Source organism: Typopeltis vanoorti, chromosome 6, assembly GCF_054136105.1.
Source record: "Typopeltis vanoorti isolate ZY-2024b chromosome 6, IOZ_Tvanoo_1.0, whole genome shotgun sequence".
Classification (NCBI taxonomy): Eukaryota; Metazoa; Arthropoda; class Arachnida; order Uropygi; family Thelyphonidae; genus Typopeltis; species Typopeltis vanoorti.
The window spans coordinates 122,184,647-122,211,295 of NC_143554.1; the positions used below are offsets into that span (position 1 = coordinate 122,184,647).

The 26,649-nt window shown below is 34.5% G+C and overlaps 1 protein-coding gene across 1 annotated transcript in view; it reads right to left on the reverse strand.

The window, feature by feature from the left end:
- Positions 1 to 26,649, reverse strand: part of LOC150105884 (AP-2 complex subunit alpha-like) — a 383,042-nt gene that overhangs the window by 193,018 nt on the left and 163,375 nt on the right. The window contains exon 9 of the mRNA XM_090393652.1: positions 15,682 to 15,832. Coding sequence (XP_090249778.1) covers positions 15,682 to 15,832 — 151 coding nt within the window. The remainder of the gene's footprint in view (positions 1 to 15,681; positions 15,833 to 26,649) is intronic.

The following is a 26,649-nucleotide window of genomic DNA, read 5'->3' on the forward strand; positions in this document are numbered from 1 at the left end:
GCTTCACCAAAATTGTTAAACATTCAAAAACGTTCTGCTTCAGCCAATAGTTGAGGGAATAGACAGCCCTGATTATCATCAACACTCAAGGAGTTGGTAGGTCATTTCCCCTCCTATATAAAGAACACACAACACTTCATAAACAAAACTAAAAACATAGCACTCGGCAAAAATGATTCATTAATCAGTTTTGATGTTTCTACCCTTTTCCCAAATGTCCTAATCAGTGAAACAATTCTTCTCCTATAAAACAAATTTCCACCCTACATTACGGCTCTCTTTGTCCAGGAATAACAGAGAAATCAGCCAACACACCAATATGAGTTTTGAGCAACATGCTCGATTCCTTTACTCTAAAACCTACAGTTTGGCTTAGATACATTGATGATGTTTTCGTTATCTGGCCACATGGATGTCGCCAAACATTAAACACATTTCTTAGCAAAAACCTGAACAAACAAAGAGTGCATATAATTTACTATTGAAATTGAAAATCAGAACTCGCTTCCTTTCCTGGATACACTGGTCACAACTCTTCCCTCACGTTGTCTATCTTTCACTGTTTACCACAAACCTACACATACCGGCCAACAGGGCCGAGCTGTGCGGTTGTGCAGATTGTGCACCACACAAGGTCGCTTGAAGATAGCGGGTGCCATTTCACGACGGGAAATAATAATATATATATATATATATATATATATATATATATATAAATTTTCTTATTCTTGAATTATATCGTACTATATAAATATCACAATTGCATAATGGACTACCACAAGGTCAGTTCTGGCTCCCATCCTTTTTAACTTATACATCACAGATTTGCCTAATACAGCCTCCAAGAAGTTTTGCTATGCTGATGACATTGCTCTAGCCACCAGACACACCAATTTTACTACAATGGTAGTAAATCTTAGCAAAACACAAGTTTCATGCTTCCACCTGAACAATAACCAGGCTAACAAAGAATTCATGGTCTACTTCAACCACAAACTGCTACACTACAACAGATTCCCAAAATATCTGGGCGTCACTCTAGATAGAACACTATCTTTTAAATCATATCTCATTAACACAGCATCCAAGCTAAAAACAAGAAACAATATACTACAAAAGTTATGTGGAACAACTTGGGGTGCCTCAGCAACAACGCTTCGCTCCACTGCTCTTGGCCTCATTTACTCTACAGCTGAATACTGCTCACCCATATGGCTGAACAGCGCCCATGTGTATTTGGTTGATGCCCAGCTTAACACCACTATGCACCTTATTTCTGGAACTGCAAAATTAACCCCAACCTACTGGCTCCCAGTGCTAAGCAACATCCTGCCTCCACACATCCGCAGATCCAACTTTCTTCTACATGAATACAGCAAAATCATGGAAATCCAAAATCTTCCAATCCATGAAGACATCCCACCCCTAGAAATAAACAGGCTAAAGTCAAGGCACCCTCCAATCTTAACAGCATAAAATCTTGCAGAGACAAGTTTCAACATGAAGGAGAAGTGGAAAGAGTCCTGGTGTAACACTTCAACAGGGATCTTCCATGAATTAGTGGACCCAACACAGATACCTTCATGTTTTGACCTACCTCGGAAAACTTGGTCTGCCCTTAACCGAATCCGCACCAACCATGGCAGATGTACACAACACCTTTACAAATGGGGCATGAATGCCTCACCCAGGTGTGATTGTGGATCATCCCACCAGACAATTAATCATATTACAGCAGAATGTGTCCAACATGCATACAGTGGAAACCTGGCACACTTCATCCATGCTACACCAAGTATAGTCGACTGGATAATCATCCTAGACATTCAGTTGTAGCCTATTCTTGATTCTTGAGTGTCTCTTTTATGACTGTATTATGTCTTGTTATTGTGCATGTCTATTATTATGTCCATATATATTAAGGATTAATGTAATGTAACTTTTCATGTGTGAGTCATACGCCAAATAAATAAATCACAATTACAAATTATAGTTAATGCAATAAAAATGAAATTTTAAATCAGTCAAATTATTATGAATTCTAAATAATCTAACAACGTTATTAACTTAATACACTACCAGTTTTTTATAATTTGTTTGAAGTGGTAAATAAAATCTGTGGTAATATCAATATTACCACAGATTTTATTTCACAGGGTAAGCATAGACTCAGCAAAAATTGTATAAATATTCTCGATTGTTTATTATATTTTTAGTGGAAATTGTTAGTTTAAGACAGACAGTGAATTCATACCGTCAACAGGGTACAGCATAGAGGCAGCCTGCCTAACGGCGCTGCTTAATAAGGGTGCTCGTTCAGCTGTATTACGGCAACAAGATATTTTACAAAAATACAGCGTTTAGTTTAGCAAATAAAAAAGTGCCATTTCCCATTGACAGTTAAATATGTGCTTATTATATTTTATTAATAAAAAAATTACAGTCATACATTCTAAAACTAAACATTTTAGAACCCACTTATTAGATACTTAAGGAAACAACCCATAAAGAATCATACGATGTGAATTTCATAAACTTTTATGGTATATATATATATATATATATATATATATATATATATATATATATATTAAATTATATTATGGATGAATTCTCCTACTCAAATTGCAAATCACTATCACCCCAACTTTCACATTTTACTCCCTGCAGTAAACAATACGCCCTCCACAACAGCAACTATACCGCAGAAACACAAAAAACAATTCGTTTTATCATGTCACTGAATAAGGTTCACAGACATTTGCAGACTGTGTAATATATTTCTCAACAAACAGTGCAATTAGAGACAACTGGGAATATATAAATACACACACACACACACACACACACACACACACACACACACACACACACATACACACACACACAAACACAAAACCATATGGTTTTGCTTGACACTACCCCATCATGAACGTGTTAAAACTAAGAAATATATTGTGAATACATTTCAGATATTATGGAAATCGGTTTAAGATAATTAGCATTTCAATTCAATTGTCAGATTGTTTTATTTGGGTCACGCGATCTTTTTTTAATTCTGCACCAATCATACGCACTTCTTAATAGTTGCTTTTTCTTTCCTGTCCTACAATCGCGCACATCTTTCACTTCTCATTAGTAATTTGTCAAGGATTGTTCATTACGTATCTCAAGTTTGTTTGATATAATGGGAAAGAAGATGACTCTATTTGGGTAGATAACTTTGATTACACACAAGGAAACTGCTCTCGAGGACAGAAGAAGTGATGGAGAATAGAAGCTTCTTGGTAAGTCATACCCATTTTCAGTTTTTTTCCCTGAAAACTTTAGTTTCTGAAAATCCCCGCATATCCAGTGGCATAGCTGGGGGGGGGTCCACCCCGGGCGGCACTTTGAACTTTTTTGAACTTTTGCAGTTAATTCTAAAATACAGTCTTGAGAACTCAGTTCCAAATACTGTATTGTAATAGTACGGCGAATTTTCCTCACAATTGCTGTAAATGTCGCTAGTTGAGAAGAGTTTTTCTAAATAAAATTTGATTAAGAATTACCTACATTACTATCAAATAGACTTCATACAATGTCATCAACGATTTTGCTAACAGAGAAGCAAGAAAAATAACATTTTAGAATATTGAGATTAAAGTTTTACTTCAAAAAAAAACATAGTGTTTTCGTTTATTTCCCTATACGTCGTTTTGACTTTTTGTAGTATTTTTGATGTGTATTGAGAAGGGCGGCAAACTCAGGCACCGCCCCAGGTGGCAATAGCTTTAGCTACGCTACTGTCTCGGACCACGATTTTTTAGCTTTAATTTTGAGAAAAAAGTGCGAGTTATAGTCGAGTAAATACAGTATTTTTTTTTAGCTTTCAAATTCTTAAGTATGGATCATTGGTTATAATAAAGCCACTTAAAAATAATATCAAGGAAATTTACCAGGCTCTTTTTGATATTACAGAAGATGAAACTAAAGATATCGATTCTAGAGTTCAGGCAGACAACTTAATTTCAAAGATTAATTCGTTTAAATTTATTTGCTCTGTTCATGTTTGGTACAAAATCTTAAGTCTCGTAAATGTTGCAAACAAAATAATGCAGAATCAGACATTTGATATAGGAAAAATTACAGAAAATCTTGATTATGTTATACAAGAATTAAATATTCACCGAACAGACCAATATTTTGAAAATATTATTAGAACTGCAAAAGAAGTAGCAAACAATCTTAATATTGATCCTATTTTTCCAGATATTCGCAAAAGAACAAAAACAAATATGTTTGGTTATAAAGCATCAGATGAGACAACGCATGATCCTACAAAATTTTAAAATAATTTTTTTCTTCGCGATTTTAGACACGACAATAACTTCAGTCACGGAAAGATTCATACTCTTAAAATAACATAGCGAGGACTTTAAAGTTAAAAGAGACATTAGCAAATTAAAAGATTGGAGCGATGAAGATTTAATGAAACATTGTAAAGATTTGCACTTAAAACTGAGCGACAATCAGGATTCCGAAAATTGCGATATTGATGGTATGACTTTATTTGAGGAATTAAAAACTTGGCAATGTTTTATTAAAAAAGAGTCGGCTCCTCAAGATGTTTTAAATTATATATACGAAAATAAATAAACCGACACGTTTCCGAATACTGTGATTGTGATGCGTATTTATTGAACATTACCAATATCTGTAGCATCAGGGGAAAGAAGTTTTTCAAAACTGAAATTAATAAAAAATTATTTGCAGTCAACAATGTCTGGAGAACATCTAACGGATTTATCAATCATATCAATTGAAAATAATATTATGCATTCATTAGACATTAAAGATATTATTAAAAATATTGTGGCGGCTAAAGCAAGACGAATAAATATGTAAAATAAATCTACATTTATCCTAATTGTTATATAGATAAAAGCATATCTCCAAATTATCTTTGTTATATAATATTTCTTTTTATATTAAAATAAAAGTAATTTTTGTTTATATATATATATATTATTGAAATTAGGATTTACTTGGGATGTATACATTTATAAAAATAAATTTAACTGACTAGAACCCGAGAAAGTATAACAAAAACCTTTAATACATCATGACTAGTTTCATCGGTGCTCCGACTTCTTCAGGTGAGAAATAAAAAACATAAGATATAAAAATAACAAGGTAAAAAACATGGACTTTCCAGCTTAATAAAAAGCAGAATAGTAATAGTCATATTTGAATAGGTGACCACGTGCTACCGTTGGCATGAGTTGAATGTGTGAGACAGCTAATTTTAGAGTGCCAGTACTGGATTACTGCGCTATGGGAATCAGGGAAATTGTAGCTTAGATTGTTGTTCAAATGTGAAGGGTCCAGAACTATTTCTTTTGATTCTATAATTCTTCTTTCAAATTCATCCTTGCATATATATAAATTAGTAGTGCGTTCCCGGTCAACTTGATGTGGCTGTTCTTCAAGGTTAGAGTTTGCCGAGAAGAGGACATGACTGGAAAGGGTGCTCGCTCGTGTTCTACTGAAAGAGATGTCACGTCTATGTTCCTCAAGACGAAGTGAAACAGATTTATCTGTCTGGCCAAAATAAGGTCGACCACAGTCGCACAAAATTTTATAAACACCAGAAAAATGCAGTTGGTTGTGTTTTGGTTGACTCAGAAAAGAATGAAGTTTTGGCAGAGTAGTATAGCTGGTCTTTAGGTTGAATTTCTTCAAAATCTTAGCTAGTTTTTTGAACTTCCTAGACACACAAGACTATCTCTCCGCTCTCTCCATCCCCTCATTCCTCGGTTGTACGGCTTGCCTAAGATCCATAAGGCTGACACTCCTTTAAGACCTATTGTGGAAGGGATTGACTCACCTGCGTACAATCTGTCTAAATATCTTGCAGCTTCTTTAAAACCTTTAGTTGGCAATTCCTCCTCATTCATCAAAAACTCTGAAGATTTCATCTCAAAAATAAAAAATTTGAATCTTTTAGACTCTGACAGAATGGTGAGTTTTGACATCGTATCTCTGTTTACAAATGTACCTACAGATGAAGTTCTGGCTCTTCTAAGGACAAGGTTTCTAAAAAAATGTTTGCTCTTCTAACTCATTGCATCAATTCTGGCTATTTCTGCTATGAAGATAAAATATACAAACAAACTAGCGGTTTAGCTATGGGCAGCCCTCTATCCCCAGTCTTAGCTAACATTTTTCTACAAGATTTTGAAGAGAAAGCTATTTCCTCAGCTACTTTGAAACCTAAACTGTGGTTAAGCTACATTGATGACATCTTCCTTATCTGGGGACATAGTTTAGAGGAACTGCAAAACTTTCTAAACCATTTAAATAACCAACATCAGAACATTAAATTCACATCAGAACTTGAGATTAATGGCATTCTCCCCTTCTTGGATCTAAACATCAACAGATTACCTGACTGTATTAAATTTTCAATTTTTCGAAAAACCACCCACACTGATAGATATTTACATGGTTCTTCTCATCACTTCCCACCTCAGAAACTGGGCATCATCTCCACCCTCACCCATTGACTCACCCCCACCCAATCCTATCACTCATATTTTGGCCAGACAGATAAATCTGTTTCACTTCGTCTTGAGGAACATAGACATGACATCTCTTACAGTAGAACACGAGCGAGCACCCTTTCCAGTCATGTTCTCTTCTCGGCAAACTCTAACCTTGAAGAACAGCCACATCAAGTTGACTGGGAACGCACTGCTAATTTATATACATGCAAGGGTGAATTCGAAAGAAGAATTATAGAATCAAAAGAAATAGTTCTGGACCCTTCACATTTGAACAACAATCTGAGCTACATTTTGCCTGATTCCCATAGCACAGTAATCCAGTACTGGCACTCTAAAATTAGATGTCGCACACATTCACCTCATGCCAACGGTAGCACGTGGTCACCTATTCAAATATGACTGTTACTATTCTGCTTTTTATTAAGCTGGAAAGTCCATGTTTTTTACCTTGTTATTTTTATATCTTATGTTTTTTATTTCTCACCTGAAGAAGTCAGAGCACCAATAAAACTAGTCGTGATGTATTAAAGGTTTTTGTTATACTTTCTCGGGTTCTAGTCAGTTAAATTTATTTTTATAAATACACACACACACACACACACACACACACACACACACACACACACACACACACACACACACACACATTCTGTTATATTTATATATCAAGGAATAAACATTTTTGAAAATTTTTATTATTAAAAATTCCTTATTAATGAATTTTAGTGATTACAATGTTCTACTACTGTTAAATAACATTTATTTTTATGTATGCGTATAAACTATTTTGTACTTTTAACAAAGTAAAATTTTTTGCAAAAATTTTTCATGGAAACTTATTTTATGGGGGCGCTGAAAAAACGTTTTGAACAAGGGCGCCTTCTACCTACGACGCGGCACTGACAGCCAATATATACATGCTAACTCATATCACCACCCAACACAAAAATTTGGAGTCATTAACAACCTCAAAAACAGAGCTATAATAATTTGCTCTAATGAAGAAGCTCTTAAACAAGAATTAAAAATTATCAGCAATACATTTATAAATAATGGCTATAGCAAAAATACTATTAATAAAGTTCTTCATAAAACTTCATTAAAAAATAATATAGATTACACTAAAACCATAGCTATCCCTTACATTAAATGGTTATCAGAAAAATTTAATAGAATCCTACATCATTATAATCTTAATGCCACTTTTAAACCACCTTTAAAATTAAAAAACATATTCAACTTCTCTAAAGATTCTCTTTCCCCACTGGAACATCTGGAGTTTATTGCATCTACTGCACTTGTAACTTACCTTATATTGGGGGAAACTGGATATACAATCACCATCCATAAGAAAGAACACAAACGACACATTAAATTTAACAATTTTGGTGAAGCAGGCCTTTCAGATCACGCTCTTAACAAAATCAGAACAAATTGACTGGAAAAGTACTTGTTCTTTTCCTTAACGACCTTAATGTGAAGGTCAAAACATCAAGTGTTTTGACCTTCACATTGGTTTATTTTGGTTTATGTTAAACTAAATTTTGTTAGTTTATGTTAAAGTTCTACTCTAACACGGTAGTTGTATCCATAAGTTTCATGATGTATCATGATGAAAATGGTTAGGAATACATCTAGTTTAGTGTTTTAACTAATTTCTCTCGTCTTTCATATAAATCTACTCAGTTGACTTCTTACCATTAATTCTGTTGTCTATTTCCTTATTTAATTTTCCATCTTCAGTAAAAGTTGTGCCTAAATAGCTGAAATTGTTTTACTTGTTCTAAAGATTCTCCTTTCAGAATGTAGTTGATGTTTTCAATGCTTCTGCCTATTTTCATTATCTTTGTTTTTTTATTGCTGATTTTCATACCAAATTTATCACAACAGTGATTATTCAATTAATTAAGGAATCTTGAAGACTTGTACTGGATTTATTTAGAAGTATAATTATCTACATATAAAGTAAGAGCTTTGATTAACATCTCCAATTTTGATATCAAGTTTAATACCACTTTATTTCAAAATGTAATAAGCAGAAGGGAGAAGTGAAATAACTGATTGTTTTGGGAGGCACAAATGACCTGAAAGGTGAGAAATCTTCAATGAGAAAGGATATAAAGAGTTGCTGAAAGATACAAAAACTGAAGAATAAGAAAGGTCTAAACTACGCCACTGTGCCAAGGTCAGTAAACAAACTTGATATCATTCATCATATAGAGAGGTTTAAGATCCCTCCCTGCCAATCTAGCTGACAAAATATGTATGAAAACATCTTGTAAACTAAATTCAAACAAAAAATTACACAGCAACCCAAAGAAAACAGAAAAACTGGCCCTCAAATCCCTAAAAAATAACCAGGACATTATTATCACAAAAGCAGATAAAGGGAATGCCACTGTTGTTTTAGATCGGACAACCTATATAGAAAAAATGAACCATTTCATATCGGACCACAACACCTACCAAATGGTAAATTACAACCTCCATGAAACGCATCAAAAAGAAAACAACTGAATTAATTAAATCCGCTAACACATGGCCAGAAGAAACAACTAAAAAACTAATACCTCATTATGCCTGCATGCCCAGAATTTATGGCCTGCCAAAAGTATACAAAACAGACACACCACCACTATGTCTGATTGTTGAAGGAATCGACAACCCGAATTACCACTTAGCCAAAAAATTAGTGGCCACACTCAAGGAATTGGCAGGTCATTCCCCTTCCTACATAAAAAATACACATTTCATAAACAAAATTAAAAATATTACACTCAACGACCAAGATCTATCAGTCAGCTTTGGCATAACCTCCCTTTTCACCAATGTCCCAATCAATGATACCATCTTGCTCCTACAGAACATATTTCCATACGACATCATGGCCTTCTTTGCCCACATACACCGCTACATATATTTCATGTGGCAAAACAATTTTTATCTGCAAAAAAGAGGTTACAGCCATGGGCTCACCACTCCCCCCCCACCCATAGCTAACTTAACTTTTATATGGAAGACTTTGAGCAACGAGCTCTAGAGTCTGCATGCCTAAAGTCCAAATTTGGCTCAGATATCTCGACGATATTTTCACCATTTGGCCCCCATGGCCGCGAAGCACTAAATACATTCCTTAACTACCTGAACAAACAACACAAACATATCCAATTCACCACTGAAATAGAAAAAAAAACAACTCACTTCCATTCCTAGACACAAAAACTAGGGGTCATAAGCACCCTTAAACACAGAGCTCAAACTATTTGTTCAAATAAACAATCTTTAAACCAGGAATACGAGATCATCAACCATACCTTTATAAAAAAATGGATACGGTAAAAACTATTCACAAGATCCTCCACAGAGATACCACTAAAAACAAAAAAGACTTCAAGAATGCTATTGCCATACCATCTTACTATGTTACAGGCATTTCCAGGCATTCACATGTTACAAGCATTTCCGAAAAAATAGACAGAACACTACACAAATACAACATCAAACCACCTTAAATCCCCGACAAAATTAAGACACCTACTCAGTTCTTCCAAGGATCCTCTTCCACACCTAACCCACCCAGGGGTTTACAAAATACAATGCACATGTAACCTGCCATACATAGGAGAAACAGGGCGAATCATCCCAATTAGGAAGGATGAACACAAACGACAACATTAAATACCTCCATTTTGGAAAAACTGGCCTTTCTGACCACAGAATTGATTGGAAAGGTACCAAGTTCCTACACAGCACCAAAACCCCTGGTTCAAGAGGAAATTTAAAGAAGCATGTGAAATGCTCAAACATAATCCAAATCTGAACAAAAATGATGGTCTAACCATTCCAAGAATGTGGAGGACCTATTTGCAACCGTCATAGCAACCACAAAAAAAAATCTCAATACAAGAAGACTTGGTGAAGTTTTTTTCCCCTGAACATTCAATAAAAACTCGAACTGTACAAATCCAGAAGAAAATTGTAGTATAACAATATGAACTGTACAATTCCAGAAGAATCTTAGTACAAGAGGACTTTAGCAGAGTTTATTGTAGTTTTTTATTTATTTTATTTATTATTTTTTTATTTATTAATGTATTAGTACTATTTTTTTCTTTTCTTTTTTTATCACTAGAGGTCAGGCTAAGAAAAAGATTAATTAACAGCATAGATTTAATTTACTTTTATAGAGTGCAAGAGCATGTAACTTGGTTTCCTATACACATGTATCCTTCTGATGACCTCAATACAGCGGTCTAAACGTTAAGTGTTATTTTATTAATAATAAGTAAAATAATCATTTCAATACCTGTGTTTTGTGTCCCTAAATTCATAAATATGAATACTGATCACTGTGTAACCTTAAAAGAAAGAAGAATAAGAAAGCAAATGGATTTGATTTTTATGGTGCAAAGACATCCAAGACATCTGAACGATGTCAGAACACAGGTGATAGCAGCACATATGGTAAACAGTTAGTAGGACAATCACACATTCATGCCTTTGGCAGGATTTGAACCCTTGCCAACCAGACCAGCGTGAATTCAGAATAGATGTCTGCAGATTGTCATTTAATGAGAGTATGGAAGTGCAAAATAGAAACTAGACATATTGGGGTGGGGGGTACAATCAAACAGGTGTCTGGCCACTCCTGGAACAAATGAGTGTGAATACAGAAATGCCCAAAATATCTCAGAAATAAGAAGAGGTATTTTTGTCATCAGTCATAGCTCGACATGCCCAAAAATTATCAGCATCAGTAAGACGTGGTTGACAGAGAATGATATATTTACAGGGTTAGAATGTAAGGGATATTGTATTTTCAGAAGATAGGAGAGGAGCAGGACAGGAGGGGAGTCGTTATTAACGATAGCTAAAGAACTTCAATCAACAAACAGAGGTTAAGGAGGATTAGAGATTGGGGGGGAGGGGTATTTGAGGTGGGCCTGATATGAGATCGAGGCCAATAGAACAAAATACAATGTTGATTACTGTTATATACCTGGAGGTCCAGAGGAAGATGTGGATGCCATGAATCAATAGATTGGCACAATAAATGCAGGTAGAGCAATTATCATGGGAGAGTTCAACTATGGGATATAGATTGAAAGGAGGAAAAGGCTCATGACAAGATGGAAAAGGAACTTATACATATACTCAGTGATAATTACCTGAAACAGTACATAATGGAGGGGACCATGGGTTTGAGACTGTTGGATCTGGTAAGAGCATCAGAAGATCTATCTATAACCAGCAGCAACAACTTGTTCTGGAAAGTGAACAAGCAGTCTTGTTTTGAGAGGTTGCTCAACATGTTGAATTCTCTGTCAAGGAAGGATTTTACGTGGAACTATACAGCTGGAAATTATGACAGACTTAGGTAGTAGCTTGGAGTAGTGCCATGGCATAATAAGTCACAAGGAATGAATGTCAGTGATGCATGTGGTCAGGGATTGTTTGAGACAGGTAGCATCAGATGCATATCCAGGGCAAGGGGTATAAACTGAATAGGGATTAAATAGATGAGTAGCAATATTAAGCAGAAGCTGCAAAAAACACTGTGGAAGGAATATAAACAAAAAGATTATCAATATACTCACAGGCAATAAGGTTAACTAGTATGGTATGGAAGGTTAAATCAAATTATGAGAGAAAATTGGCTAGGCAGGCCAAAGTAAATCCTAAAGAGTTTTTTTCACTATATTAGCAAGTAAGAGAAACAATGATTAAGAATCATTATGAAAAATAACTTTCCTCAGTACTGATGGAAGGAAAGTGACAGAAGCAGAAGAAATGGTTGAGATGCTAAGTGATCACTTTGCAAGGGTGTATCAACCAGGTGGAGGCTTTGCAGTTACTGATATGACAGAAGCTGATGTAAGAATTCAGGCATATAAATTAAAGGTATTCAACAGATTGAAAAAAATCAATGTGAATACAGTAGTTAGACTTGACAGCATTATGCTTTTATGTCAGCTTGTATGCTACGAGAATTTGCAAGAGAGCTCTCTGTGCCTCTCTTGCATATTGCATCACTCCAGATTAAACGAAGTTGTTTAATCTGGAGTGATGGTTAAGGTTTTGAAAAAAAGTGAGTTAAAGGTCAAATCCAGCAATGGGTGGATGGGGTTGTAATAGTATGGTGGGCAGCATGTCTTTGTAAAAGGTTGGCCTGCCTTAGAAATTTGCTAATGTTTTATAATACAGGGACAGCAGAATTGTATAAAGGAAATGGCTACATCATGATACTGCTGAACTTCATAATGACATTTGACAGAATGCCACGTGGAAAACTATTACATAAGTCAGAGCAAATGGGAATGGATATGAGGCTGGTGGCATATATAGGAGGGGGGTAGGGCTGACAGACATCAAAGCGTAGTGTATGGTGGAGCAGAATTGAGGAAAATGAGAGCAACTAGTGAAGTACCTCGGGGGGTCTGTACTTTAGTGACTACTCTTTAATTTGTACATTAATGATATAGCAGAAGATTTAGATAGGGAGATATTCAGATGTTTGCTAATGATGCAAAACTGGGGAGGGCAATAGTTGAAAAAGGTGATGTAGAAATCCTACAGGATGACTTAAATAAATTTGCAATATGGGCAAAAGTACAATGGTGGTCAATTTAATGTTGCAAAATGTAAGGTAATGCACATTGTTGAAAAAATTACATAGTTTGTACCACATTGATGTAACTGGATTACAGGAAATTGATGAGGCAACGGATCTGGGAGTGATATTGGATAGAGATTTGAAGTTTAGAGGACATATTGCAAGTGTTGGAAAAATGGCTAACAGAATTACTAGGTAACATACGACTTGTGGATAGCACCGGATGGGAAGCTAGTATATTCTCGTCTGTCTGCTCTTCCACAAAGAGCCTCTCATCACTGAATTGGGAATAACTTTTCAGCCTCTTTTTCAAATCAATGTCGATGTTTGGTTTCTTAACAAACACTACTCTGAAATCGTCGGCAATGCTCGATGGTGAGACGTTTCTGTTTTTGTAGACATTCACGCTAACATACGACTTGTGGATAGCACCGGATGGGAAGCTAGTATATTCTCGTCTGTCTGCTCTTCCACAAAGAGCCTCTCATCACTGAATTGGGAATAACTTTTCAGCCTCTTTGAACATCCTAGAATTACTAGGATGTTAAACACATTGACAAGTAAAGAACAGGAAGGTTATTACCCATGTTTATAAGGCTATGTATGATTCAGCCACATGTTGACTACTGTGCACAGATTTGGTCACTTCGGTTTCTTGGAGATCAGGAGGTGAAGAGGATTCAGAGACATATGACCAAGCTAGTGACAGGTCAGTGGAATGCTCCCTATGAGGATAGATTTAGGGTGTGTGGATTGCATAGTTGGGTTAACAGGCAGAGGGGAGGGACATAATAGAAACTTATAAGTTTCGGGATTGACACAAAGTTTTCAATTCATGAGTAGCAGGGTGAGAACAAGGTGTCACCTCTGGAAGTTGTGTAAGAGTGTGGTTAGTAAGGGAATGTAGATAGGTTCTTTGAAGAGTGGTGAATGAGTTGAATGGATTGCCAGAGATAGCTGTGAGTACACCAAAGTGAACAAGTTTATGGAGAGGTATGACAAGTAGTGTGTGTGTAAATAACAGTTAGTGTGTGTCTCCTGCAATGAGTCTTTGGCTCCATGGAGACACCAATATAATAATAATAATATAATCCATATATTGTATATGATTAATGACAGTGGAGATAATGTACATCCTACACCTGATTTAACATCAAGTGAACATAAAGTGAACATCATGTCAAGTAATGCTTGACATAATGTTCACTTACACCATATAACTGTAGCATTTTGAATAGCTTTCCTCTTGGCATCTTGTCATATTCCTTTTCCAGGTTTATGAAACTTAAATGCAGATCTTTGTTATATTCTCATAATTTCTCAACTATTTGTCTTAAAGTGAAAATTAATCATTTCTCAAGTATACATACTTGCATAAATCTTACCAGGAACACTCAATATGGAAATAGCTGTGTAATTCTCACATTCAGTTTTATTTTCCTTTTTACAAATAGGTACTATAAGATTTCTACTCCAATCATCCAGAATCAGACCCTGTAACAACGGCTTTCTGAACTATGCAGTGCAGCCACTGTAAAACTTTTATACTTCCATATCTGAGCATTTCTGGTCAAATATTATCTAATCTAGCTGCCTTTCCACAGGTTTTTGATTATGTTTTCTACTTCAAGTATTGATATGAATTCCTAATTGCACTCCTGTTGAGTGTTTTCTATCACTGTGCTGTCACTAGTGATAGCAATCTTTCAAAATAATACTCCAGACATCTATGTCCATAACACATGAAATGGTATTAAATAAAACATTTCTTTCTTGGAGTGAAATGCAAGTTGAAATATGGAACATAACAAAAAAGTTATTCTCACAAATTTATTTTGTGTTATAAACATTCTGTTTAGTTTGCTTTATCTGGCAATACAATCAGCTCTCACTATGTATTGAAAAGTCCCAGCCAAAACCCTATAATTGCATGCTATGTTAATTTTGTAATAGTTTTATGATGTCATATTAAAGAAAATTCACATAGCATACCTTCTATTATAACTACTTCTTTGAGTTCCTATGGCTTTATCACAGAAACGTTAAATTGTAGTTACTCAAACTGTCTTTCAGAGAGATGCATATCTACAAATTTTATGCACAATACTGCTTGATAAAAGCACATTTTTTATGGCTGGCCAGCTTAGTTTTTTCTCTCTAGCTCAGCAAATACTAGTCACTGAACATACACCACATAGATAAATTTTAGAAAGATACTGCATTTAGTGTTACAAATATATGGGAGAATGCATTCATGATCTGGTAATGAATAGATTTATTCAGAAATATTTATTTCTCATATTTTAAGAACATTTTTACAGCTTCCTGGTTTTTGTGCTAAAATTATGAAGAACCAGTTCATAATAATTTTCCTAATGGAGAGATTAGAAATATTTTTTCATGGTATTTTATAAAAATAACAATAAAAATCATCCATGTAATTCATCCTACAATGTTTTCTCACTCCTATGATCTAAGCCAATCATTACAATGAAGGGAAAAAAAAATATGAATACATACCTATCCATATGAATGATAAGACTAATAGCTTCAAAGAGAACAGCATTTTTAGCATTTGAATGCTGAACTTTTTTTGACTTTGGAGGCTCTTGAGCTTTATTAAGAATTGTTTCAATACATTCATTAAGTCGACCTCTAACACCAGGATCATCTGGAAAATAAGTCAAATACTATATGGAATGAGGTTTAAATATAAAAACAAAATTCAATAATGAATCAGAACTCTACAAAAGAAAAATAATTTGATTAGAAAGCACACAAAGTGAAGATTAATTTTTGATAGTGTCATTTACGAAATTTTTTTGTCAGTTGCATTCATAAAAGAATGAAGTCTTAGAATACATTACTACCAAAAATGGTTCAAGAGCTAGATAAGCCAAAAAGTCCTTATAGGACCACATATAATATTTTGATCCTTTTGGTAAGCATTAAAATAGCATGCAGTGCAAAGTGGGATTTTAATTCATAACAAAGAAAAGAATCAAGGTAAAGTGTGGAGGTACATGATTTCAAAACTGACTCCTAGAAAAAAGTAACATTTTACATTCACTACTGATTAGCTTGAAGTAACAGAGCAGGAAAGAATGTTATTGTAAAGAAAAAAAATGTGGTAGATAACAAAAATAATCAGCAATATACAACAGTGTATTAATGATGACAAATCTCTGGACTGATATTTTATTGGAAATGAAAATTAGGCTTTGAAAAAATGACTATTATTTGGGTATCTCCATGTATCCTTCAAGATGAACTTCATCTGACAATCCAGTTCACTCATTCCTAACTCTCCTAGCCAACAATTAATTCTCACACTATTACTAAACACATTCTTACTCAATTTTCAGGGATGAGCCCTTGTTTTCTAGCCTCCTACTCCATGCTAAAAATTTCTTCTATATGTATTCTATAAAATCTCTTTAGCAACTTAGATGTTTCTATCATATCTCAAGCAACTTAGATGTTTCTATCATATAATCCATATATTGTATATGATTAATGACAGTGGAGATAATGTATGTCCTACACCTGATTTAACATCAAAACATCTTCCTTTACCACATTCGATTCTGACTGCTGACTTACCACTCAATGAATCTTTTCTAACTAACAATAAAATTCTGCAAACTATATACCACCCTCTCAACACACACTTATAAGTATATACAGTTCCATCTCTAACACTTTTTCCAGACAGTGTTGCATATACTGTAAGTTTCTAAACTGTGTCTTTTCTATAGTTATTTCCATGGTTGCTGTTCAGCATAACTACAATCTCCCACTAAACAACCTGCAATAATATCAGTAACATTTGCCAAACATCTAATTACAGCTGAATAGCTAACCCACTAATTTCATTCATCTTTCATTATATCTATCTCAGTGTTCTCTGAAACAGCCTTCCCATGAAGTATTGCTTTAGCTATAGGTTACAGCCAATAGTTCTTTAAAAAATAAATATAAACATTACTTTTTTCTTGACTCTTGCCCACACATAGTATTGATTTGCTACAAATTCTGCAACCTTTAGTGCATAGGGATGACATAGAAAGTTGACTTTCATTACCACAAACTTGTAGGAAATACAGTAATAGTATGTTAGTGGCTAGTTAACTATAGTGAACATTCGCTTTAGCATATCACTGTGCCTACTGATTCAGTCAGGACTTTTCAGCAGTTTTTTTTTTTTTTAATAACAAGTAAGTTTCTTATAATGGGATTTGTTAGTCAACTGTATACAGAGTGCACTGCTACTACTACATGTATCCAATGCAATCTTTCTTATCAGAGAGAGAGAGAGAGAGAGAGAGAGAGCTATTATACATTCATTCCAGGCTATATAAAGCAGGCAGGCAGGTACCAAGGAATAGAATGTTTAAAACTCAGTGTGGCAACTGTGAAATTCAAGTGGCTGAATGTGGTATGATAGCCAGTGCCAGAGGAAGTATAAAAAGCTACTCAGGAGCATTGATACACAATCATTTCAGCAGTGTACTAACAATGGTTAACAGTCAGAAAACATCCAACCAACAGCAGCTTTTAAAGAGTTAAAAGAACTGTGAGGTCTAATAACAGGCCATAATTAACAAAGGGTAATACAATGCAACAGTACTCTTCACAGAAATACACCCTCTGTTCTTTTGTGAACTTTTCGAAAATAGAAGAAACTAGTGGCACCACCTGTTGTATCTTTTTGTTGTTGAAAGCAGCAACCTTCATTAGTGTTGTATCAACTGTTTATGACATTTGTTTCATTAGAAGCTGAGTTATTATAGTGCCAAGAGTGACAGCGTGTTTTTACGAACAGTCGGAAAATGAGTTTCAGAGAGCTGCAAATGACTTTAGTGTTAAACGTGGTAAAAGTTTTACTGAAATGCATCAAATACATCAAAAAACATACAGTGATGAATGCTTATCCCATACTCAAGTTTACGAGTGGTTTAAGCGACTTCAAAGTGGTCGTGAGACGCTTGAGGACGATGAAAAGCAGAGCCATCTAAAAATTGGACTGAGCGAAGTTAACTTCTGAAAATTGTGTGATTTCATCAAAGAAAACCCGAAATCGTCCCTGAGATTGATTGAAGATGAATTGGGGATTCCAAAATCAACTGTGCACAACATTTTGACCGAGAGTTTGGGCCTTCGTAAATTGAAATCGTCCCTGAGATTGATTGAAGATGAATTGGGGATTCCAAAATCAACTGTGCAAAACATTTTGACCAAGAGTTTGGGCCTTCATAAATTGAATTCGTGATTTGTTCCCGCAAGTTCACCGACGACCAAAAAAGCATCGAACTGAACACAGCAAGGACCTCAAACTTTCTTGAAACAATCGTTACTGGTGATGAAACGTGGTGTTTGAGTATGAGCCCGAAACAAAGCACCAGAGTGCTGAGTGGAGATCACCAGAAGAGAGGCATCCAAAAAAAAAGTCGCTTGGAGAAGTCAAAAGTAAAGACAATGCTGATTTGTTTCTATGATTCCAAGGGCATTATCCACAAAGAATTCATTCCACCTGGCCAAACATCAATGGTGAGTCTTATCTCAAAGTTTTGAAGCGAATGATAGCGAGAATTCGTCGCATACGGCATGAATACCATGATGCAGGCAGCTGGTCACTTTTGCATGATAAGCACCATCTCATTGTTTGAACATTGTGGGACAGTTCTCAGCAAAAACCAAGTTTGTGTGTTGGATCACTTGCCATATTCACCTGATTTAGCACCCTGTGACTTCTTTCTCTCCCACCGACTTCATTTGTCGATGAAAGGAAAGCGATAAGACACCACTGAAAACGTTCAAGCGACAGTAATCACGACCCTCAACAGTATTTTATTATTATTTGACACCTCCAGGGAGTCCAATAACTCATCGAGGGAGAGCACCTGCTCTATAACTTCATTCTCCACTATTTAGTCACCAACTGACAGGAACTGCACCAACGCCATCTACCACTGACCACCACTGGTATTTCCACAGACAATTGCAAACATCCATGACAAGGGCGGGATTCGAATCCGCAGCCTTTTGCCTAGAGAGCGGATATGCTATCCACTCGGCCAGCCAGGCCAGGCCAGTTCAGTTCAGTTTCTTTTTGGACAGAGGTTGTACATTAGGGCAGAGCAACAGACATCACAAAATTCCAGCTAACAACTATAGGTACAGCAGGCACAGAAACATTGATAATGGATGCTTGAGGAATGGATAAAGGTAATCTGATCAGATAGATCATGGCTCCAGATGCTCCATACCAACAGCAGGGCAAAGGAAGCACCAAACAATGAACCCACTATAGCAGGACCACAAATGCACTCCTCATCACAAACATACACAAATTAGCTAGAATAAAGTGTATTTAGTAAGATCACTTCAAAACTGAGAAAGCTTGAGGCAGTTATTAACAATTATGCTGATTGTGCTTACTAAAATTAAATTGATGATTTAAAAGTTCAGGTCAAAAATCCAGTAGGTAAATGGATTAATTATTACTAATACAGTGGTTCAACATAGAGATGTGCATGCATGCATGGAAAGTAGATGAGAAATTAAAATAAAAATTAAAGAACCATGTTATTTCTGATAATAATGACTTCACATACTGGTTCAGGAGACACCAAGTAAATCCTTAAAAAATGTAAGAGTTTGATTTTGAGCAGGATAAAAATGAATATCATACTGAAAGAAAAATATGTAAGAAAGTTGATGATGATGAATCAATGTAGCTGGCATGTCACTCCTCTGCTGCATCCTTAAGGGATATTTTTTGTCTGTAAATTTGTGTTCATGGAGCTGGTTTGCTGCTCTGAGGGATGAAAACCCTCTACCTATGTATGAGACAAGCAAACTCACTATATCACAGACAAGATTCAAACCTGGGTTTTTCCAACCAAAGGCTCGTCTATACAACTGAACTACAGAGGTTCTAATTCTTACTTATTGTTCAATATATATATATGTATTCTGGTCTATACAAGCTTACCATATATATTTATTTACATGCCAGCAGACTGAATCTTGAATCTAATAAACCCAGATTCAAGAAACCAAGAAGTTTTTAGCTATTGCAATGAATATCTTTGAAGTCAGTACAGAGTGTTTTTGTAAGAATTGTCAAATTTGAAAATTTAACTTCATGTAGAATAAAACAAATCATTCCCTTGCAACTACTCCTCTCTCGATTCTAAAAACTTCATTAACATCTCTGGCCAGTCTTTAACAAACAGTGAACTTCTGTATAATCCAAGAAAAGGTTCTAAGTTATACAATCTCTTTTAAATCCTTCGCAGCAATGGATTTTCTTTTTAATATCGATAAAGACCTTTGTAACATTCCTTACCATACCACCAATAAAATTCATTTTGAGGTAGCACATTTAATATCTAATACCACACCCGTTTCTTCCAATTTAAGTAGATGTGTAATTTTTAGCTCTCTTTCTATCAGAATAATGATAGACAATATTATAAGAAAAGGCTGTTGGGTCCATAAACCTCAACCTTACTTTTAGGGAATCATTCTACTTACTGCTACATTTTCAGATATTCTACATGATCTTAAATTAAACAAGTTTTTAGATGGAAAAACTGTTTGTCATAGTTGAGCACCTATAAGCAGTCCTAATACAAGCTAGCAAAACATTTATCTTTCTGCTTTAAAAATATAATTAATTATCTTCCTGTATAAAGAAATTCTGCAGACTTCAAAAACAAGATCGCTGGCTTTATATACCTCCAGAGACCATTTAATAAGTTTAGATGTGTTTTCATTTATGTTTAATGGCCTGTAATGACCAAGTAACTTGGCTTTTTCTGAAATAATCACATTTCATGGCTGAAACCTGATTTTTGCTTATGATAGGGTAGTTAATTCTAACTGCACTGTTTGCTATGTCTGTAAATTACAAGTATTCTTCTGATTGGCTTTCCAGTTTTGCAAGATGAAAACCTGACTCCAGAATGAAAACCCCTTCTATCTCCATATGAGGCTAGCTAACTCATGTAAAGTCAAGTCATGATAAAGGTTGCATTTTTAGTAAATTAAAGTTTTTATTCAAACATGGTAGTTGTCTCCATAATTTCCAAAAATGCATTCGGATCACCGTGCAAGCCTAAAAGAAAGGATTCATGATAAAGGTTCTTTGTGTCCTAGACAGGATTTGAACCCAGGTCTTCCCAACCAAGGGAACTGATTTTACTATTAATAAACTTTGCAGAGAGAAAAGCACAGGTTCTCCACTCACTTACCCAAGCCAACTATTAACATCAATACAGGAATTTTTAACACTGAACAGCAATGTCTTCAACAACTATTTCCTGTCTTTCCATGCAGTTAATTCACAGTTTAAAACTTCTCCTTGTCAGAATTAGATTCCCCCCACACACACACACTCTAGAAGTAGAAGCCAATAATAGTCTTCTTTTCTTAGATGTGCTAATCCTGAGAGAGCCTGATCATGAGTTTATAGTTCTCTGTCTACAAAAAAAGAAAACCTACACATGAATATACATCAATGTCGCTTACCATCATCATCCTTCTCAAAAATTTGGCACTATTAAAACCTTAGTTCATTGTTCTGGTATGAATGCTTAGATGTTGAACATCATTCATGTTCATAACTTCTTTTAACAGTATTACAACACCAAACCAACTAAATTATAAAAAAAGATATGCATTAACAGGCTTATATTATATGTTACAGTTAGCACATGACAATGAGTAAGTAAACAATTCAAACTGTAAAGGACAAAAGATCTAAAATCCTGATTTGGCACCCTCAAATACCATAAAAAAAAGAGAAGTGTTACAGCTATGTAGCAGGTGATCTTAAGATAAGTCTCCCAAATTTCTGACAAATTAATGCAACCATACTTGTTCAGGCTAGGAGAATGCTTCACAGCCATGGCGAACTCTAAAAATAATCTTACTGACTGTAAAACTTCTATAAAGCAAACTGTTTTCTTTCATCTAATCCTGTAAGAAGTGGTGTCCAAAGTGTGGTCTGCCAATCCGACTTGACATAATAATGGTAGCAAATGCATTTTTTTTATATTCTCCAAGGTGGATGTTAACAGATCTTCCTGTCTATCCATAATAGGCCAAGTCAGTCACATGGAACTTCATACACTGCAGGATATGCTAGGAGATGGAGTTTAACCTTAGCAGAGCAGATCAGAGTTGCTAATTTTGACATGTGATGTGAAGGTTATATTTTATTAATACTTTGGCTATTTTTTTCAGATAGACCTCTGACATAGGGAATAGGGAACTTAAAGTTTTTAGAGTAAGCATTCTCCTAACCTGAACAAGTATGACTGCATAACTTTGCCAAAAATTTGAGAGACTATTATCTTAAGATCAACTCCTACATAGATATAATACTTCTTTTTTACAATATCAAAGAGCACCAAATTAAGACTAGATCTTTTTTTCATTATAATTTGAATTGTTTTGCTTACTCATTATCATGTTACTGTAACATGTAATGAGCTCTGAAAATGCTAGTTTGAAATCCAGTGAAATATAAGACGGTTAATAAACATCTTTTTTTTTTATAATTTAGTTGGTTTGGTGTTATAATGCCATTAAAATAAATTATGAACAATGCTCAACAACTTGAGGCTGTCTATTAGATCAATGTTGTTTAGAGGAGGAAATATACTTCTAGAAATAATACTTGTCTAATTTTATTTATTTATTTTTTTTTTTTTATATTTTGGAAAAAAAAAAAAAAAAAAAGTTAAATTATTACATGAATATTTAGCCTTGGTCATCATGGCATCTTGCAGGCAGAGTTTATGAACAATCTTAAAGTTCTATCTGGAAACCTTTATGGATGTAATAAAAAAAGCTTGTTCAGTCAGCTGAAAATTTAAAGATGATGTCTCCAAGATTTTTGGTAGGGTGAATAGCCATATTTACTTAGTTCAAGAAATCATATTTATTTAGATTCAGATACTGTGGGGCCGGGGCATGTCAGGAAAAAATTACACGGGATAAAATTGCACTGCAAAAATTACATGAGTACAAAATTACACAGGGAAGAAATTAAACAACGAAAAAATTACACAACGAAAAAATTACACAAACAAAAAATTACACATAGATAAAAAATACACTAAGAAAAAAATTAAAAGGAAAAAATACACAAGTAAGAAATTACACATAAAATAAAATTTACCAAAAATTGTACAAAATTTATAACCAGCAAGGGGTAAATCACTAGTGCAGATTTGACAAGGGGATTAGGAAGGTGGTCGAGTTGGAAACTCAAAATGATGTAGTGATTAGCTACCCTAATTAGTACTTACCTCAGATTTACAAGGAATAATTTCCTAAGGTAAAGCCAATCAACAATTGTTAATCACCATGAACTGCTCAAAAATTTCTAAGAATTGTTTGGGTGAAGGTATATTAAGTAAATTTTTGTCTTACATTCTTCAGTTCTAGTTTAGTGATTCGTAATACAACTAGTGTATAACGTGCGAAGTAATAAATTTCATGATTTTTTTTTTTTAATTAATTTTTAATTTACCCATGGCTGATTTTGAGTAAGGCATTAGTAATATATGTGGTCAAATTATAATTTATCCAATCAATCATTTGCAGTACACATTAAAATGTACACATTAAAAGTGCAATCACTTGCACTTTTACCAGAAGAAGAAGCGTTAGAAACATTTTTAGAAGTTGCTGATCTGTTCTCTAATTTAGACGAATATAATGAACAAATCGAACAAGTTCTCCTTTACTTCGAACGTACATATATTAGAGGTTGACAACTCAGGAACGGCACTTATAGACAACCTCTATTCAATATTTCTACTTAGAACTACACTCTGCAGCCAACTGTATAGCTAGAACTACAAATTGTATTGAAGGATGGCACTATGGACTTCAGTTGCTCTTTCAGTGCCCATCCAACTGTTTGGAAATTTTTGGATAACATTGTTAAAGAATTATCATTACAACATACAAGCTATTTGCAGCATTTAACTGGTCAACGAAACCCAGGATGTCATAAGTACATTTCATTAAAATATATATACAACGCATTTCAAATATTGTACAAAATTATGACTCTAATAGACGAATGGATTCTTTGCGTTGTATAGCTTATATGACTTAGTGTTTGTTTTTTATTATTTTTTAAAATAAAAGTAATTTTTGCAATATTAAGAAAGTTTATATGTTTAATTTGACAACAAAATACCAATAATATTTTAATGGAATTAAAGTCAACAGGTAAGTCTTATAAAGTATTACAAAATTAACGAAACTCTTATCTGAAAATAAATATAAAATTCATCAAAAAAATTTAAAAACTAAAGTAAAAAACTTCGGTGTGAATATTCAAATTTGTGTAATTTTTTCTTAGTGTATTTTTATCTATATGTAATTTCATCCCTGCATAATTTCTTCCTTGCGAAATTTTGGCAGTGTAATTTTATCACGTGTAATTTTAACATGAAACCAGCTGTGGCATACTTCAGAAACAGTCTCTCAGATTTGTATTTACATTTATCCCTATTATCTCTATAATAGGGAGGTCTCTCCCTCATCCCACCCCACCCAGAATTTGGTGTTTGTGTTGGTAACATGGTCTGCAATCAAATAACAGCTGTGGTGCAGATAAGAGACTTAATCTAATCATTCATCCAACTGGATACTGACCATTCATCCAATTTGACCAAAATATGGAAGTTTGTAAGAGCAAACATACTGTAGGCACCAAGATGATCTAAGTGAAGTTCTTATGTGAAATATTAAAAGATCTAAAATCTTTTAGGTCTTAAAAGATCAATAATCTTAAAATTTCACATGAACTTAAAAAAGAACATGAAATTTATTCTGCAGTGCTCCACCCAGATTCCGATGAATACTGTGTAATTCTTATTTTTTTTGGGGGGGGTGACAATGAAGATTGTAGAGTTCTGTTGATTTTGTAAAGGAAAAAGCAAGCCATTAATTAAAAGGTATCCTGGATGTGATTAATTTCTGTGGAGAGGCTAGCATAGTCAAATGTATGGTTCTAATTCTCTTAACTAGTTTTAACATAATACAACACTGTCAGGAGAGATGATCCTGTAATAGATGTACCTACCAGTGTTCGGGGGGGGGGCTTTTTTTTTTTTTTTTGTGTGTGTGAACAAAGTAATGATCTGCTGAGTAGTCGGAAGACTAGAATGTCAACGAACAACAATTATTGTTTTCTTATTCTATGGCAAAATGGGTCTCAGGATGTTGGCTGTTGAAGTGTGCTAAAAATGGTTCCAACATATTCAAGCCACATGGCCAAATGGACTGCACATTGTCAATATAGCATAGCCATACTGTGGATTTGCTTGCAAACGAGCTTAGGGGCATTTTTTCAGAACATTCCATTAAAAGATTGTTGAGGAGAATGAGAGTCTCTACAAGCATACTGAAGCTGTGTCTTCAGTCTGTTTGTGGGTATTTTTCATTGTCATCACGATCAAATATCAGAAATTTGATGATGACTGACTGACACTGACAAAAAATACCAACAAGCAGAGTGAAGACAATATTTTTCATGACAAGTAAAATAACCAGCGTACATATATATGTATGAATAAGGTAGATATATATATATATATATATATATATATATATATATATATATATATCAACAATGATATATAAATTAGCTGTCGCACACATTCAACTCATGCTAACAATAGCACGCAGTCGCCTATTCAAATATGACTGTTACTATTCTTCTTCTTTTTATTAAGCTGGAGAGTCCATGTTTTTTTGCCTTGTTAGTTTTATAAGTTTTGTGTTATTTCTTACTCACCTTAAGAAGTCAGGACACTGATGAAACTAGTAATGATTTATTAAAGTTTTTTGTTATACTTTCTTGGGTTCTAGTCATTTAAATATTAATTTTATAAATGTATACATCCCGAGTCAATCCTAATAACAATATATATATACATACATATATATCAATGCAGAGAATACCAAATACCTCTTTATTGATTTCAAAAAAGCATTTGATACTATAAAACACAATGCAGTCATCTGTGCCTTACTGGAAATAAGTGCGGATCCTACATACATCCACATAATAAGAGTAATTTTTTAAAAAATCTGACTACATAAATAACCCTACTTGATCAACCTATAAATATAGATATAAAGATTCATAGGGGTGCTTAAGGGTCAAAGCTGTATAACTGAGAGGAGACCTCCACATAGCCTTTAAAGGAATGCGGAGAACCGACCAGGGCTTCTGACCTAATGTCCAATCCTCACCTTCCCGTGGTGCACCCTGTTGGGTATCTACTTTGATACTTAACGAACGAGGATGGGCTGGCAATTTGGGATTTAGCCGACCAAATTGTATTCTTATTGGTTAAACCAAAATAAAAAATGATGGTACAACATGACAAAATTTCATGGTGGCTGCGGCGTCACCCGGTTAAACAAGGCCCCCGTTGTTTTCACCAG